The sequence below is a fragment of the Danio aesculapii genome, chromosome 17 (genome assembly GCF_903798145.1).
Source record: "Danio aesculapii chromosome 17, fDanAes4.1, whole genome shotgun sequence".
NCBI classification, from domain to species: domain Eukaryota; kingdom Metazoa; phylum Chordata; class Actinopteri; order Cypriniformes; family Danionidae; genus Danio; species Danio aesculapii.
This window is the reverse complement of record NC_079451.1, coordinates 21532426-21550535: the sequence shown is the minus strand read 5'-3', so window position 1 is coordinate 21550535 and position 18110 is coordinate 21532426. Positions and strand designations below refer to the sequence as shown.

General features: G+C 35.3%; 1 protein-coding gene across 7 annotated transcripts in view; it reads right to left on the bottom strand.

Moving 5' to 3' along the window:
• evla (Enah/Vasp-like a) overlaps window positions 1-18110 on the bottom strand; it is a 69179-nt gene that overhangs the window by 15369 nt on the left and 35700 nt on the right. For 6 of the 7 annotated variants that reach the window (XM_056476507.1, XM_056476503.1, XM_056476504.1 and 3 more), the window contains exons 2-3: window positions 18069-18110; window positions 14478-14655 (exon numbers count right to left, since the gene is read on the bottom strand). The exon at window positions 18069-18110 is cut by the window's right edge and continues 127 nt beyond it. In XM_056476507.1, coding sequence (XP_056332482.1) covers window positions 14478-14655; window positions 18069-18110 — 220 coding nt within the window. Of the gene's footprint in view, window positions 1-13579; window positions 13890-14477; window positions 14656-18068 lie in introns of those variants that run through there. The other variant, XM_056476508.1, reaches the window with a different exon arrangement.

The following is an 18110-nucleotide window of genomic DNA, read 5'->3' as shown; positions in this document are numbered from 1 at the left end:
AGCATCAGGAATGCTGTTTCTCTGGAATGTTTTAAGAAACTAAAACAACTGAGTTTTAAGACTCACCTTTTTACCATTGCTTTTAACTTAGATTGATTATTTTTGTTAATTTTATCATCCAATTGTATTGAATCGTTCATATTTTATTGTGGTCTTTTTATTTTTTGACTGTTTTTATTGTTCTGCTTTGTTTGCCTTGTATGCCTGTTAGCGCTTCGGGACTGAGAAAAGCGCATTATAAATAAAATGTATTATTATTATTATTATTATTATTATTATTATTATTAAATAAACCAGGAAATGACCCATAGCAACTATATTTACCTTCGGCCCACTAGCCTCAATCAGGTTTGGATTTTGGCCCTACTTAAGAAAAGGTTCGGGCACCCCTGATCTAAAGTTACCACACTAGTCAGAAAACAAACACACAACACTGTTTTTGAATTTCACCTCCAAAGACTTCCAGTATCTTAAGAAATTATGGAATCTGTAGAAAAGTAATGACATCAATAGTGAAATATCGACTAATCAACACAAACCTCCATCACGAACAGGAACTGAAAAGGACGTTCTTTAGTGGTAAGTTACAGTAAGCGTACAATAACCAATCACATAATTCTACTGAGATTAATGAAGCACTGAAAACGTCACAGTTCTGTTAAGCACTGAATTTTGTGCTCCAGCAAATTCTCTCACAGACAACACAGTGCAAATATGATTTAAGTAGGAAATTAATTTAGAAGCATTAGTGATTCTAACAGGAGTTGAATATCCTTTTCTTATATAGCCCTTTACACAATACAAATTGTGTCAGAGCAGCTTTACAGAAATGAGCAAGAAAAGCAATAATAGAAAATGTTTGTGCCAAGGTCATACAAGAATTTATATTTTTATTTGACTAAATAATAACATAAAATTTGCCCTCAAATCCAACACCCCATTACTTATAGACTTAGCGCAGTCATTCCATAATGGTTATAGGGTGTGAAGGAGCTCAGCTAATAATGGTAAACATGGCTCTCGGGTTACTGAGAAGATGACTATTTACGTCATATGACATTCAGGCACTCAGTATGGAGCAGGAAAGCTCAAGGGAAGAAGGAAGGCCCTTCTCTGTGTGGGCAAATCTAATGCGCTTGATAATCATTGGTTGCTAGGTATCATCAAACACAATTGAGTTTAGCCTGTCAAAAATCTGTCTGCTGTGAATATAAGGTGGGAAGTTAGAAAGCGGTTCAGTATGATGAGGTCTATAAAAACTCATTATTAAAAGTTAAACTGTTTATTAGTGGTGTAACAGATCACAAATCTCATGGTTCAGATCACGTTATGTTTTTTTTTGTCATGGATCGGACCATTTTTTGGAACAGCCAAAAAGGGGAGGAGACAAATGTCACTTGCTTTCCATTTATTACAAAAACAACGCTGCAAGACACTTTTGGTTTTAACAAACAGAAGTTAAAACCTGTAACTTTATTAAAAATAAAATGAAGAAATAATCAGTTGAATAAAAATAAATTGTAAAAAATTCAGCATTGTGAAAAATTCACAGTTACTACTACTGTTGCTGATGATGCTGAATGTAGAAATCAATTATTATTATTTGTACAACCCATATTTATTTTTAGGCTTATTTTAAATAAATTATTCGGTTATTTAATCATAAAACTTCATGTTTCATTGCTAGATGGATCATTTTTGAAGAATTATTCAGTGGCATATATTTGATGGCTGGTTTTCGCCACCTATTGGTTAAATAATGTAATTGCTGCCTACAACTTTCATTTTTAAGAGTCGCTTAATGCACATGATGATGATTTAAATCTTTACTATAAACATCAGTGATTTTATCTAAACTATAATCTGTCATCCCAGTAAATCTGTGTTATTTGACTGTTTGTAACTTTATAACTATCCCAAAAGACTAAAGACTGAATCTCTTTCTTGATTTTTGCGTTTTCAGATTTGAATGCAGCGAGTCGAAGGATTAATAAACATATGCAAACCACCATCATTTATAATTTATGTTGCGTGGGTGTTGAGATCCTGATCTTTTAATGATTAATTGCGCAGCTTACACTGAATGCATTATTGCAGGCTAAGTAGTGACAGAAAACAGCTTTAATGAAACCCACCACATCCCGAATAACCCACCACAACAACTGTTATAATTAGATTTTACAGGAAAGCATATATGCTTTCATACATGTGACTGAAATGACGCGAGAGGCAATCTCTCTGGGATCGTAACAAATTTACGATTAATCTACCAATAAAAAAGTTTATCAATCCACAGGTCACATATGTTCCGAACCGTGGGTTGTGATCTGTGCGAATCACCGATCAACCGTGATCCGGTACACTTACTGTTTATACACAAGGTTCAAAAGGTGCTCATGGAATTGAAAGCGGAGAAAAAAAGAGCGACATTTAGCTGTGTTGAAATATGAAGCAGAAATTATTTTAAAAGTGTTTAATATACAGTGTGTATTAAAGGCAAGTTGTTTACAGGCTAATTCATTTCAAGATCAATAATTATAACTATCACTTTCAGGGTGTGTTCGCAATTTGGCAGTTCATTTACGCAATAATGACATTTTGAAAATAAATTTTAAAGCACAAGTGAAAATATTAATTAAATAAACATATATAAACAGAGTCATTTTCATCAGATCCATGTGAACGGGAGCACCTGTATGTGTGAGTAACAAAAACTTATACATTTTAAGTACCTAATTTTCATGTAAACATACTCTCAGGATTATTTTAGTGTGGTGATAATGATAAAAAAATAAAAACATCAGGCAGATCATCAGTCAAAGCTCAAGCATTTAAAGCTGCAGATGACAAAACAGCTTTTAAATTTTGCTTAGACTAGACAACGCTATCAGTGCTGGGTGTAATGGGTTGGGTGTAACTATTATAGGCTATATGCAGAAGTATGCGGAAAGACTTTTAATGTTTTAGTAACCTGGGTCAAGCGCTTCTGGTGAACTGTTTGACGTTACATATTGACGCATTTAAGGTCTGTTTCTTTAAAAATCAACGATCTCCACTGGCTGAATGATATACAATATAAAGTGGGTCTCAGATTGTAAAAGAAGCGCTGCATTAAATGACATTTTTTCCACGTCTTTAAAATATGAACATTTATTTTACCCCAGTATATGCCATGAGGTTTCTGCGCTAGCCTGCTAATCTTGACAGGCGTGTGTTTGTAAAAGGCTTTTTATCTCGTTTGAACAACTAAAGGAACACTGAAACTTATTTAATTGATTATATTTTAATTACATTACAACAGTGATGCTGTAAAAGATACCGTATAAAATTGAAAAAGTCACATTAACCGTTCACTGAAAGTTTATCACTATGGGAAGAAACACTAGCTCTGCATATACCCTATTGCGTTTATAGTTAACTTTAAAGTCAGTGTGAAATCAATTTTTACAATGTTTATTATGCTAAAAAAACGTAATCTTCAGCAACAATGTTCTTAACCAGACCCTTTTACCATTAGTTTGCGATGAGGTAAGGATACGCAAAAAGAAAGCTCCGCCCCCTACTCAATATTCCATCTCAGTTGGAAAAAATGTCTCAGCATTTTCCATTTCATCCGAACCATAAAGTTAATTGTCTTAATGTGAACGAACTTGAAAATTTTGGTTGGATTACTGTAATAATAATCATCAATAAATACAAATTCAGCCAGCAGCAACAACAAAAATCATCTTAAAAAACACAAGCTAAACAAGAAAGGGATTAAAGAAAGTGCCCACGGAAACTTTTCAGATGTCTCTTAAATATCATCAGGAATTAAGCATTAAACATGGTCTCAATGCGGTCTCAGCATTAATCTAACACTCAAAATCTTTACTTCAACACTGAAAAAATGACCATCTGCCATCTAGGAGAGAATAAACAACATAATAACCGATAAAAATCACTAACAGAAGTAGCCAAACTAATAAATGCAGCAGTTTGTGTTTTCCATATTACATTATTTAAACCTCAGGGCAGCACTATAGATCATCATCAACAAAACAAACTCCTCCAGTGCATGGAAGGATTACTTATTATATAACAAACAGTAAATACAGTACTGCGTGATTAATAAGCCAGAGAGTGACGTATGCGGTTTCTTTCAATGGTTCTTGTAGGCTGAGTGAATGAGCATGATAAATGAGACCTTTACACCAGCACTTGTCAGCAGGCTCAATCTGAGTCTAAACAAGCTGCAGAGAAAGCAGATGACAGGTGGGACTCAGCTTTCACATTTAATGATGAAATGATCCATGTCCTTAAGGTGATTATGGGAGTTGAAGCTCACTGGAGCACACATCATATCCAAAAACATCATTCAAATTATTGCGAGATCCACATTTTAATGAGAGTACAAAAATATCCCTGTCATAACTCTCAGTGTAATGAAATGATGCCTACATACAAAGCTGAAAAGCTAGTGCTCATGCTGTTTTTACATCTGAGAGGGGGAAACGCAAATCAAAATCGGAATATCTGCAGTAACATGCAATTGACATCTCTTAAGCTACGGTCACACCGAGCTTTATGTGTGCAAATTTCTGTCGTGCAGTGCTGTGGAAAGGTGCAGGATTAAACAAGATGATTAGACATTTTAAAAAGCAAGCGATTGCTCCATGTTTTAAATTTCTGTCTAGAGAGGTCCTGTTTTGATCCTCGATTGGTCTCACGCAGTCAAATAATGCGATTTCGCAGGTCAGAGTTCACCAAGCTTGAACTTTGCACTGCAGCGAACTGCGAAACTTAACGCATGACCCTGCGTTTCCGGTCTGACGCATTCACGTGCGTATGAATGGAAGTCTATGGGAGGAAAAGCCCAGTGTGACCGCAGCTTCACTTGAACTCGTAAACATGCAATCCACCTGAGGTCCTGTCTGCAGCAGGTGGTCACATAACATCTCATCCAAAATCACTGATGAACATTATAACACATGGTATATATCTAGGGGTTTAATGTTAGACAAAAATGATGGTTCGGAATACATCATTTTTTAAATGTAAAGTTATGTGTTATGTGTAAAGATGGGGGAAAGCTGAACATAAATTTGCTCCTTATTTGATAAAATTGTCTAAGAAAACAACAAAACAAACGATGGTTTATTAAACAAAGTATAGCTCTGCCTTTAAATAACTTCAATTGTAATTATAGTTTGCTTAAAATATACACTCACCGGCCACTTTATTAGGTACACCTGGCCAACTGCTCGTTAGCGGAAATTTCTAATCAGCCAATAACATGGCAGCAGCTCAAAGCATTTAGGCATGTGGACATGGTCAAGACGATCTGCTGCAGTTCAAACCGAGCATCAGAATGGGGAAGAAATGGCATGGTTGTTGGTGAGTATTTCAGAAACTGCTGATCTACTGTGATTTTCACGCACAACCATCTCAAGGGTTTACAGAGAATGGTCCGAAAAACCTAAAATATCCAGTCAGTGGCAGCTCTGTGGGTGCAAATGATGCTTTGTTGATGCCAGAGGTAAGAGGAGAATGGCCAGACTGGTTCCAACTGATAAAAAGGCGACATTAACTCAAATAACCACTCGATACAACAGAGATATGCAGAAGCGCATCTCTGAATGCACAACACGTCGAACCTTAAAGCGAATGAGCTACAGGACTATAGAAGATTGGAAAAACGTTGCATGGTCTGATGAGTCTTGATTTCTGCTGCGACACTCGGATGGTAGGGTCAGAATTTGGCGTCAATAACATGAAGGCATGGATCCATCCTGCCTTGTATCAAAAAGTATATTTTAAGTATAAAAGTATAAGTACATAAGTATATAAAAGTATGAAACTTTGTTTGAATTTCCTGATAAAAGGAACAGTACTTATTTATCAAAAGTAATAACACAAAAAGCTTATTGATCATATTAAACAAGATATGTGCTGTAAAATGTCTAGCGCAGACTAAAAAACATTAAATATTTAATGTTGGGAGAAGTTTAAAATTAAGTGTTTGATAGCTAAAACTACACAGTACAAATGCATACTGAAATGAAAAACTCATACTGAACATTTTAGACATGAGTATATGTTTACCATCACACCTATAAATATAAATACTAAAGCTTTAAATATTGAAAAGAAACATGACATACAGTTGAAGTCAGAATTATTAGCCCCCCTTTGAATTGTTTTTCTTTTTTAAATATTTCGCAAATGATGTTTAAAAGAGCAAGGAAATTTTCACAGTATGTCTGATAATGTTTTTTCTTCTGGAGAAAGTCTTATTTGTTTTATTTCAGCTAGAATAAAAGCAGTTTTGAATTTTTTAAAATCCATTTTAAGGTCAAAATTATTAGCCCCTTTAAGGTATTTTTTTGATAGTCTACAGAACAAACCATCATTATACAATAACTTGCCTATTTGCCCTATCCTGCCTAGTTAACCTAATTAACCTAGTTAAGACTTTAAATGTCACTTTAAGCTGTATAGAAGTGTCTTGAAAAATATCTAGTCAAATATTATTTACTGTCATCATGGCAAAGATAAAATAAATCAGTTATTAGAAACGAGTTTTTAAAACTATTATGTTTAGAAATGTGTTGAAAAAATCTTCTCTCCGTTAAACAGAAATTGGGGAACAAATAAACAGGGGGACCTAAACTGTATATTGAACACAATAAAAAAGTTCAGATAGGTTAAATTAAATAACAAACAGATTTTTAAATCTGAAGATTCCATAAGATTTGTTTATAAGTTTTGTTTTGTTGGCAAAGAACATTTGTTGTTTCCCTGACGATTCTTTTTGTTGACTAATTTTTAAAAGAACTATTGATGGGTTTAAAGGGCTTTCACACTTTTTCCTATAGAACTGCTGGCAGAAGTGTATTTGCCGTCTTCATGTCACAGGAACTGGTAACAATTTCAGTTATTGATTCACCATTTGGGGGAACTAAATTAGCTACTAAATTAGCTCCAACTTCAAAGCAGGATGTATACCATCACAACAGGAACTGCAGTAATGCAAGTATACAATAAATAGTCATATGCATGTCATATAAAACACCAACAGTGTTACTAAGAATACACATTGAGAAAGCCAATGTAAGTGCAATGCTTTGTCTTGTGGAATAAACAGTGGAATACTTTGTCTGTGCCAATCTTCTTTTCTCACATTTGACGATATAATGTAGCACTACAAATGGTCAGAAGTAATGCAGTCCTTCTTTTTTATCTTTCAACTTATACTTTCTAGAGACTTATACTTTTCAGACTTATACTTTCTTATCTTTTTGGATAAGTTCTATCTCCATTACCATTAAACAAACAAAACCCAATAAAAACACTGCTTCACACCATCCTCCAGTCGGTTATTTGGTTGAAGGTCAAACTTTCAGACATTTAGTTCCTATAAATAAGTCCCCTTGTAATGTAAAATGTAATGTGTATTTATATAGTGCATTTATTGTGTATGGCCATACACCCAAAGGGCTTCACAATCATGAGGGGGGGTCTCTCCACACTACCATCAGTGTGCAGCATTCACCTGGATAATGCGACGGCAGCCACAGGCCAATGGCGCCAGTGCGCTCACCACACACTAGCTTTAGGTGGAGAGAAGAGACAGATGGGGATGATTAGAAGGCCATGATCATAAGGGCCGATTGAGAGACTTTGGCCAGGACTCCGAGGTTACACCCCTACTCTTAGCGAGAAGTGCCGTGGGATTTTTAATGACCACAGAGAGTCGGGACCTCGATTTTAACATCTCATCCGAAAGACGGCACCAACTGACAGTATAGTGTCCCCTTCACTTTTATTGGGGCATTAGGACTCACACAGACCACAGGTTGAGTGCCCCCCGTTGGCCTCAATAAAACCACGTCCAACAGCAACCTAGTTTTCCCATGTGGTCTCCAATTCAGGTACTGACCAGGCTCAGCCCTGCTTAGCTTCAGTGAGTAACCGTTCTTGGGCTGCAGGATGATATGGCTGTAGCCCTTAACACTAGAATTAGAAGGATTTGACCTCTTTTAAAAGGTGCAATTTAATTACTTTGTTAAAATACAACCCATTAACTATAGTACCCTGACATTTCCTAATTTTCTATACATTTCATTCTAACATTGTTATCTTATTAACATTACAAAACAAAAAAGCGTTCTGGCTATTTTCACCTTGAATGGCCATTACGCTCAAATTGACTGCATATATTTTCAGCATTCACTACTCTTTCCCATGCCTTTGAATATGCATGCCTCTGTCACCTAGCAACTTTCTGCTAACAAAAACATAACTTTCAGACATGTCTTTCAAACTATCAAAACAACATACTGAGTTGAAAAAACTTGCTTGCGGGACAAAGTGAGATACGCATCTTCTGGGCAATTTAGAAACTCATCTACAAAATTGTAGGATATATTACAAAGAAACTCTTCATAAAATTTGATGGCAGACATTCAAAGCTTAATTCTAAAATCTCGATAGAAGATTTCAACGTAAATATGACAAGGACAAAAATTCAATTCAGTACAGTCTGGTCAGAATGACTACTATGGCCATTCTTTGTAGTCCCAGTTTTAAGGCCATATTAGGGCTGCACAATACAGGAAAAATATGTTGTATGAAATACTGTTGCTGATCATTGCGATAACGATATTTCTTACAATATAATATTTGCCAAGAAAAAAGATATTTTTTACTAGCAATGTTTTTAAATAATTAATTTAATTATATTAATTAAACGTAAAAAAAAAAATTCAGATCTAATTAACTGTAATTCAGACAAAAAAAGGTTAAACATTTAGTCTTTAAAACATTATGAAAGGACGACGACACGGTGGCTCAGTGGTTAGCATTGTCGCTTCACAGCAAGAAGGTCGCTGGTTTGAGTCCTGCTGATCAGTTGGCGTTTCTGTGAAAAGTTTGCCTGTTCTCCCCGTGTTCCCAGTGTGGATTTTCTCCGGCGAACTGGGCAAGCTAAATTGTCAGTAGTGTATGTGTGTGAATGAGAGTGTATGGGTGTTTCCCAATGATGGGTTGCAGCTGGAAGGGCATCCGATGAGTAAAACATATGCTGAATAAGTTGGCAGTTCATTCCACTGTGGCGAACCCTGATGAATAAAGGGACTAAGCCGAAGGAAAATGAATTAATGAATGAACACTCTGAAAGAGTGAAAACCTCAACAGATATTCTGACTCTGATTGGCTGTTGTCATTTTACTCTCTTGTCTCTAAAGTATCTATTTTCAGCTTAAGGTTCACTTTTGAGCCGCTCCAGCCAATAGCAGAACAGCAACTGCTGGAGTAGTGATGAATATAGTAAGACCCCATTTGATCAAATCTGGTCAAATTTAGATAAACAACCAATCCATAAAATGAACATAATTCATGACATTATCGTGATAGTGATAATTTTGACATATATTGTGCAGCCTTAGCCCCTACAGATGTCAATTCAGAAGCTTTATTTTTAAAAGTACAAATTAGACAACACTGGTTTTCAGCAAACTCTCCAAAAGCATTAATATCAAGCTTATTTGGATTAAAACAGATAATAAATATATATATATATATATATATATATATATATATATATATATATATATATATATATATATAAGAAAAGAGCTCATAGCATTCTTTTCATGAGACTCCACCAATACTACAAAAACATCTTATGATCTACAGCAGTGTTTCTCAACTCTATCCCTGGAGGCACACCAACAGTACATATTTTGGATGTCTCCATTATGTGAACCATTCATTTCAGATTTTGTAGTCTCTTCTAATTATCTGATGAGTTGATTCAGGTATGTTTGATTAGGAAGAGGTTGAAAATGTGTTCAGTTGGTGTGCCTTCCACTGTTTGTGGATACAGTTTAGCTTATGAAGCGTGTAAAAATATTTATTTACTAACAAAAAATATAATTCTGTGTTCCTTGGATTTAACCATGATTCTTCATCTCATTTAAACTCTGCAGTGTGTTTCCAGAAAGCATACAAAGCAATGATATGACATCTCTACTGCAGGTTAAGGCAGTGTAATATGATTTATTAGATTAACACGATAATAAATGGCTGCATTTGGAGTGTATTAAAAGGCTGATGTGACTGATGCTGAATAAACTTAATGGATTCTTAGTTTTAAAAGCCTCTCGAGAGTAAAATCCAGAGCTCTGGATGTGACTGTGAAATATGGGGAAAAGCTTGGAAGAGAAATGCTGAGCAAATCTCAAGATTCGTTTCTGAGGAAATCTTTGGAGACTAAATATATGGTCAATATTTGCAGTGGTTTATGACGCTGGTCATCTAGTTAATAAACTCTGACATTTTTCCTTATAATACAATGTTGCATAATATAATGAATACATAATATCTGTAATGTAATGTGTAGTGCTAATATCGACTTAGGAGAAAAACAAAAGTTTAACCTACTTTTAAAGGTTCGATCAGGTAAACCTGCTCTTTAAAATAACAATTGTTAATTATGATTTTTTTTGTTTGTTTACAGACTGTTAAGTTATGTATTTATTTATTCATTAATTCGTTTTTTTTGTTTGCTGCTTACATTTAATTTTCTAATGCACCAAGCATTTAATCACTTTAAAAGTTTACTTAATCATAATGATATAGCAATTGTAAGTATTCCTTAAATTCAGTTTTGGGTAGCAAACTCATTCATTCATTTTCTTTTCAGCTTAGTTCCTTTATTAATCTGAGGTCGCCACAGTGGAATGAACCACCAACTTATTTAGCACATGTTTTACGCAGCAGATGCCCTTCCAGCCGCAACCCATCACTGAGAAACATCCATACACACACAAACACTACGGACAATTTAGCATATCCAATTCACCTATATCACATGCTTTTGGACTTGTGGGGGAAACCGGAGCACCCGGAGGAACATGGGGAGAACATGCAAACTCCACACAGAAATGCCAGCTGACCCAGCCGAGGCTCGAACCAGCGACCTTCTTGCTCTAAGGCGATTGTGCTACCCACTGTGCCACTGCGTTGCCCTTAGTAGCTAATTATATTGGAAATAATATTTTACTAATGTTCTTCCACCTGTATTTTAACTGCACAGAATAAACACTCTTACATTATTGTTTGTTATAAGAAACATTTTCGTTCAATGATTTAAAAATTGAAGACAATGTTGAGAATTATGTTTTTGCTTATAACAGTATTTATCAACAGTTACAATTTGTATTAATAAAAATGCTAATGATAAAAAACATTTAAGTACCAATAACAAATTATTTAGCAACAAACTGACAATATCTTCAATAAAAGAATGTTCATGTTGTCAAAATACCTAAAAGTAAAAATAAGTCCTGATTCATAATAAAATTCATTCATTTTCCTTCGACTTAGTCCCTTTATTCATCAGGGTTCACCACAGCGGAATGAACCGCCAACTATTCCAGCAAATGTTTTACACAGCGGATGCCCTTCCAACTGCAACCCAGGACTGGGAAACACCCATACACACTCATACACTATGTCCAATTTAGTTTATTCAATTCACCCACTGTATAGCGCATGTCTTTGGACTGTGGGGGAAACCGGAGCACCTGGCTAACATGCGGACACGGGGAAAACATGCAAACTGTGAAACACACAGAAATGCCAACTGGTGCAGCCGGGATTCAAACCAATGACCTTCTTGCTGTGAGGCGACTGCTAACCACTGAGCCACTGTGTCACCCATAATTATTGAAATAACTTAGTAAAAACAATTATTGTTTAATTATTTAACCATTATTTAATATTTAATTTAATAATTATTTTACATGATTATTATCATCACTATTATGATTAAATTTAATATTATCATTCTTTCATTCATTTTCTTTTCGGCTTAGTCCCTTTATTAATCTGGTGTCGCCACAGCGGAATGAACCACCAACTTATCCAGCACATGTTTTTTACACAGCGGATGCCTTTCCAGCCATAACCCAACACTGAGAAACACCCACAGACTCGCAGACACTACAGCCAATTTAGTTTATTCAATTCACCTGTAGCGAATGTCTTTAGACTTGTGGGGGAAACCGGAGCACCCAGAGGAAACCAACATGGAAGAACATGCAAACTCCACACAGAAATGTCAACTGACCCAGCCGGGGCTCGCACCAGCAACCTTCTTGCTGTGAGGCAATTGTGCTACCCACTGCGCCACCGTGCTGCCCTTAATATTATTATAATCTTTTAAATATAATATTAGTAATATATTTTGAATTTTATGTCTTTATTATTTTTACTTTTCAAATCTTTGTTTTGTGTGCACATCCATGTAATAGCAGGGCAATTCATTAAATTAAATTATACATTTTTTAGTATTTTAAATAACATTATTAATATTTTTGTTTATTTTCTTGTTATTATTATAAGTATATTTTAGTATTTGATGTGGCTAAATTTGATTATTGTTTTGAACCTGAAAATGTTTGATGTTCTAATCCGAATTTTATGCATATCTGAGAAATAATCAAAAAATAAATTAAACGATCATAAAATATGAATTTATATGATTTTATTTAAACAACATTAACAACGTGCTTTGTGTAAAGTAAGTTAGGAAACACTTTGGTTTTGAATTAATTGCATACAGTTGAAGTCAGAATTATTAGCCCCCCTTTGAATTTGTTTTTCCTTTTCTAATATTTCCCAAATGATGTTTAACAGAGCAAGGAAATTTTCACAGTATGTCTGATAATATTTTTTCTTCTGGAGAATGTCTTATTTGTTTTATTTTGGCTAGAATAAAAGCAGTTTTGAATTTTTTCAAAACCATTTTAGGGGTCAATATTATTAGCCCCTTTAAGCTATATATTTTTTCCCAATAATCTACAGAAAAAAACATCGTTATACAATAACTTGCCTAATTACCCTAACCTGCCTAGTTAACCTAATTAACCTAGTTAAGGCTTTAAATGTCAGAAGTATACAGAAGTGTATAGAAGTGTCATGAAAAATATCTAGTAAAATATTATTTACTGTCATCATGGCAGAGATAAAATAAATCAGTTATTAGTAATGAGTTATTAAAACTATTATGTTTAGAAATGTGTTGAGAAAATCTTCTCTCCATTAAAAGGAAATTGGGGAAAAAAATAAACAGGGGGGCTAATAATTCAGGGGGGCTAATAATTCTGACTTCAACTGTATAATTATGCTATAAGATGCTGTTGTTGTTAATAATACAAAAGGAAGATATAACATGTAACATGGGCGCTGTAAAAATCTACATTTTTACACATTACAAAAAAATGTTGCTTCCAACTGTAAAACTCAGTAATAAATCAAACTAGCAATATTAACATCATGATATGTCAAAATAAATGTGGCAGCCAAACAAACAACCCAAATCAGCCAAGCACTAATGATAACTCCTCAGAAATAGTCCCGACAAACACACTGGACTTCCCAAACCCGCATACAACACACGCCTTGTCAAAAGCTACTGACCGGCAACCACCGCTCAGCTTCCACAACCACATCCTCCATCAAAACCCCCAACGAAAGCCCATCCTTGCCTTCGCAACCCATTATTAACACACTTCCCATAAACAATACTCACTGCTGAGCTTTATTACAGTTGAGCTGATCCTGCGGTTCGGCCCTGGGGAAAACTCCAGCCCAAGCATCGTTCCACGCCCCGCTCAGGTGCCAGCAAATCTAGCCTCAGATATCTACAATGGTGCACTTTGAGCTCCTCTAGCAGGTGAGAAGCGGTAATAACAGTCAGGAGTTTGTGACTTCAAGCAGGTAAACAGCAGCTTCTCTCTTCTTCTCTGCATGCTGCACTTCTAACAACATGTCCAATATGCCTACCCCGGAAAGCCAGAAACACTGAGACTGTTTGGCTCCATGGGTATTTTAACCAAGGCTGAGCACCAATGGCAGACAAGCCCCCCTTCACATACGTCTTATAAGTAGCAGCAGGCTGAAACCAGAGAGGCTCGAGTGCTGTTCTTAAATAAGAGTTATAGTACACTTGAGGGACTCAAACGAACCCAAACAACAACATTTTCTGACTATGAGTTAGTGTATAGCAGTCAAGTGGATCAAAAATGTTTTGCAGAATTGTCCTAAGACAAGAATGGGTGTTTGCTGAAAGGTTTTGATCCACTTTAAATGTTGGCTGCTGTATAATTATCCGCAGATGGATTATTTATAATATTTAATTGTAATTTAGGTGTAAATCAAACTTTATGTCACTTTATGTTATGGTAACTAATAACCATACATTTCTGATTCTTATTGTAATGTAATAATGTGCACCTTTTGTAAATCTGCTTTGATCCATTAATTACTATGAAAAACTCTAAATAATCAATATCAGATGGACATATTGAATTGATTGATTATATAATGTAGCGGTGTGATATTTGGGGATACATAATAAAATAACTCCACATAACAGTAATGCGTGTGGCGGAGAGGTAGGGGAAAAAACAGGGTTATGTAAAAATTACCTGCATCCTGAGAGCCCAGGACATTGAGCGCAAACAGCATGGCAGTGGAGAAGGTGGTGGCCTCCTCTTTGCTGGCAAAGTTCAGCCCGTAAACTTGCCGTGCATCACGCCATTGGTGGAAAGTTGGTGTGGCCTGGTTATATTTCAGACCCTTCACAATGGAGTAGTTTATAACGACCTGGAAGAGTGGAAAAATGCACTTACATATCTGCATCTGTAACATTCTTCCTGTCATCAAACTTTTCAAGTACTCATATCCATCATACTTCTACAGAAATAATATTTTAAAACCAACCCTATTTCAAACATGACATCATGTGTAATAACGTCTGAATGAACTGACAATCATATTTATTTGTTTAAGCAAGATTCTGAATAGACAACTAATAAAAAATAATGTGCAGTTTCCTAGAGATTCTGATCAAATGTTAACTGATAAAGTCAAACAAATATTTTTCATTTAAAGGAATTATTTAAAAACAATTCAATTGAAAGAATGATTAATTGATTCATGCACTCATAGTAGACTTTACTAGTTGTAATACTGGCTTTATTAGCATTTTTGAATGAATCAATTAATGAATGATTCAATGACTCACTCATAACATGTTCACTTCCTTCTTTAGTAGATGAATTAGCATTTCTGAATGATTCTTTTGAATGAATGATTTAGTGACTCACACTTAAAGGCTTCTCCAGTTTCATAACTGAATGAATCAGCGTTTTTGAATGAATCTCTTGAATCAATAACTCTATGACTGTTCCTAAGCACTTGACCTTGACCAGTTTCATTAATGGATGAATCACCTTTTTTAAATGAACCTCTTGAATTAATAACTACATGACTGTTCTTAAGCACTTGACCTTGACCAGTTTCATTAATGGATGAATCACCTTTTTTAAATGAATCTCCTGAATTAATAACTCTATGACTGTTCTTAAGCACTTGACCTTGACCAAATTCATTAATGGATGAATCACCTTTTTAAAATGAATCTCTTGAATTAATAACTCTATGACTGTTCTTAAGCACTTGACCTTGACCAGTTTCATTAATGAATGAATCACCTTTTTTTAAGTGAATCTCTTAAATTAATAACTCTATGACTGTTCTTAAGCACTTGACCTTGACCAAATTCATTAATGGATGAATCACCTTTTTAAAATGAATCTCTTGAATTAATAACTCTATGACTGTTCTTAAGCACTTGACCTTGACCAGTTTCATTTATGGATGAATCACCTTTTTTAAATGAATCTCTTGAATTTATAACTCTATGACTGTTCTTAAGCACTTGACCAGTTTCATTAATGGATGAATCAGCATTTTTGAATGAATCTCTTCAATGAATGACTTATTGACTTATTCATAAAACGTTTTTATTGAATCACCTGAATGAATGGTTCAATGACAAATAACAATTTATACAATGTTAATCTGAGTCATTGAATTGAATTCTAAAGGTGCTTTACTCCATTTTGATTGCTATACAGAATTGTTTTATTTTTGATTACTATACAGAATTAATGACGTGTTTGAAAAGATTAAAGACTACAGCTGTCTTAAAACTCTTTATCCATAAACTTTGCAGTGACACTTTTCAAATTGCTAACAGACTTAGCAGAATTTTTGTAATTCAATAAGAATAAGAAGGGTGTGTTATGTCAAATCTTTCTAATCTAATCCAATAAGTAAACAGTATTTCTGGGCAAAATTAATTTAATGTACAGTCTTATGCAAAAGTTTGGGCACCCCTGATAATTTTCAGAATTGCAAGCCATTGCCTGCTGGCCTTTCAAATCAGCAATTTCAATTGGATATATTTTATACCTTAGGGAAAAGGCAACATTTCAGTTGACCCAACATTTATTTAATCAACAGATGCAATTAAAGCTATAACAAGAACAGAGAGGTGCAAAGATTTAGCCACCCCTAACGTCATCAATCTTTTGTACAGCCACCTTTTGCTGAAATAACAGCCCGTAAACGCTTCTTATAATTAAGGATCAGTGCCGGAATTGTTGCTGAAGACATTTTGGACCATTCTTCCTTGCACAATTTCTCCAGTTCAGTCAGGTTTGATGGGTGCCAAGCATGAAAAGCCTTTTTCAAATAAATTCATGTATTTTCGATGATGTTCAAGTCTGGGGACTGGGATGGCCATTCTAGAACATTGTATAGTGTCTGAGCATGAATTCCTTGGTAGATCTGGAACTGTGCTTTGGGTCATTGTCCTGCTGAAACATCTGACCCTGCCGTAACTTCAGCCTCTTGACTGATTTCTGAACATTATTCTTCAGAATCTGCTTACATTGGGTAGAATCCATGCAATCTTTAACTCTGATAAGCTTTCTAGTGCTAGTGATTGCCACACATCCTCACAGAATGATGGAACCCCCACCATATTTTACAGTAGGGAGCATGTTCTTCTCTTGAAATGCTGTGTTCTTTTTCCGCCATGCAAAGTGCCTACAATTGTGTCATCTGTCCACAGTATGTTTTTCCAAAATGATTCAGGCTTGTCCAGATGAACCTCAAACGACTCTTCTTGTTGGCAGAATGCAGAAAAGGCTTCTTCTGCATCACCTTCCATCCTGCTATTTTTGAAGAGTGTGCTGAACTATGGAACGATGAACAATGACATTATTAGCAGCAAGATGTTCCAGAAGCTCTTTGGCGGTGGTCTGTGTTTTGTCTGTGACCATTCTAACCATTCTTTGCCTTTCAGATATTTTTCTTGATCTAGCACATCTTTTCTTCACAAGAACTGTTCCTGTGGCCTTCCATTTTCTTATTATATTTCTTACTGTGGAGATGGAGACTCTAAACCTTTGTTAAAGCTCTTTGCATCCTTCTCCTAATTCATGTTGGTGAATTATCCTAGTTTTTAGGTCATTAGGACGTTCTTTTGAGGTTCCCATGTTGCTACTTTCAGGTTCACAATAATGAGAAGCACAACTAGCAATCAACCATCTTAGATATTTTTTTTCATGATTGGTTGCACCGGTGTTGGGATTGTTACTCAAGTTACTACAATCAATTTAATGTTGTAATCAACCAGCATTAACTGTATACAGGTTTTGAAATCCACACAAAATAGGAGCCTAAACTTCTGCACAGCCTTCTTTTCAGTTTCAATTTAATTTCACACATCTCAATACTGCTACACTATGTATTTCTGTCTGAAAAACATGACATTAACCAGCTTTCTCTAGAAACCGAATGGCATTTCACTGCGATCTTCTCTTATAAAGAAAGAGCACATTATTATGCAGCCACAGAGGGGTGCCCAAATTTTTATATAAGACTGTATATGATGGTATTTTATAAGTCATGAAGAGCTTTTAAAATCGTAAAGGGGTCAAAACAGCACCAGGATTTCCTCTATCACACACAAATGAAGATCTGCCTCAAGGTGACGACTTCTGATGCCTGTATTGAACTCTAACAGGCAAAAAACTAGTATGCTTGAGCACTGGTCACACTTTCACTGGTCACACTTTCAGGTTATTTTCCATCCTGCTGTGTACAGTAAGATCATATCACACACTCTCTTCTCTCTGTGATGTTGTGCCATGCTCATTTCTCACCTGCTGGTCCTGCAGTTTGACTCCCACCACGCGGAAGCTGTT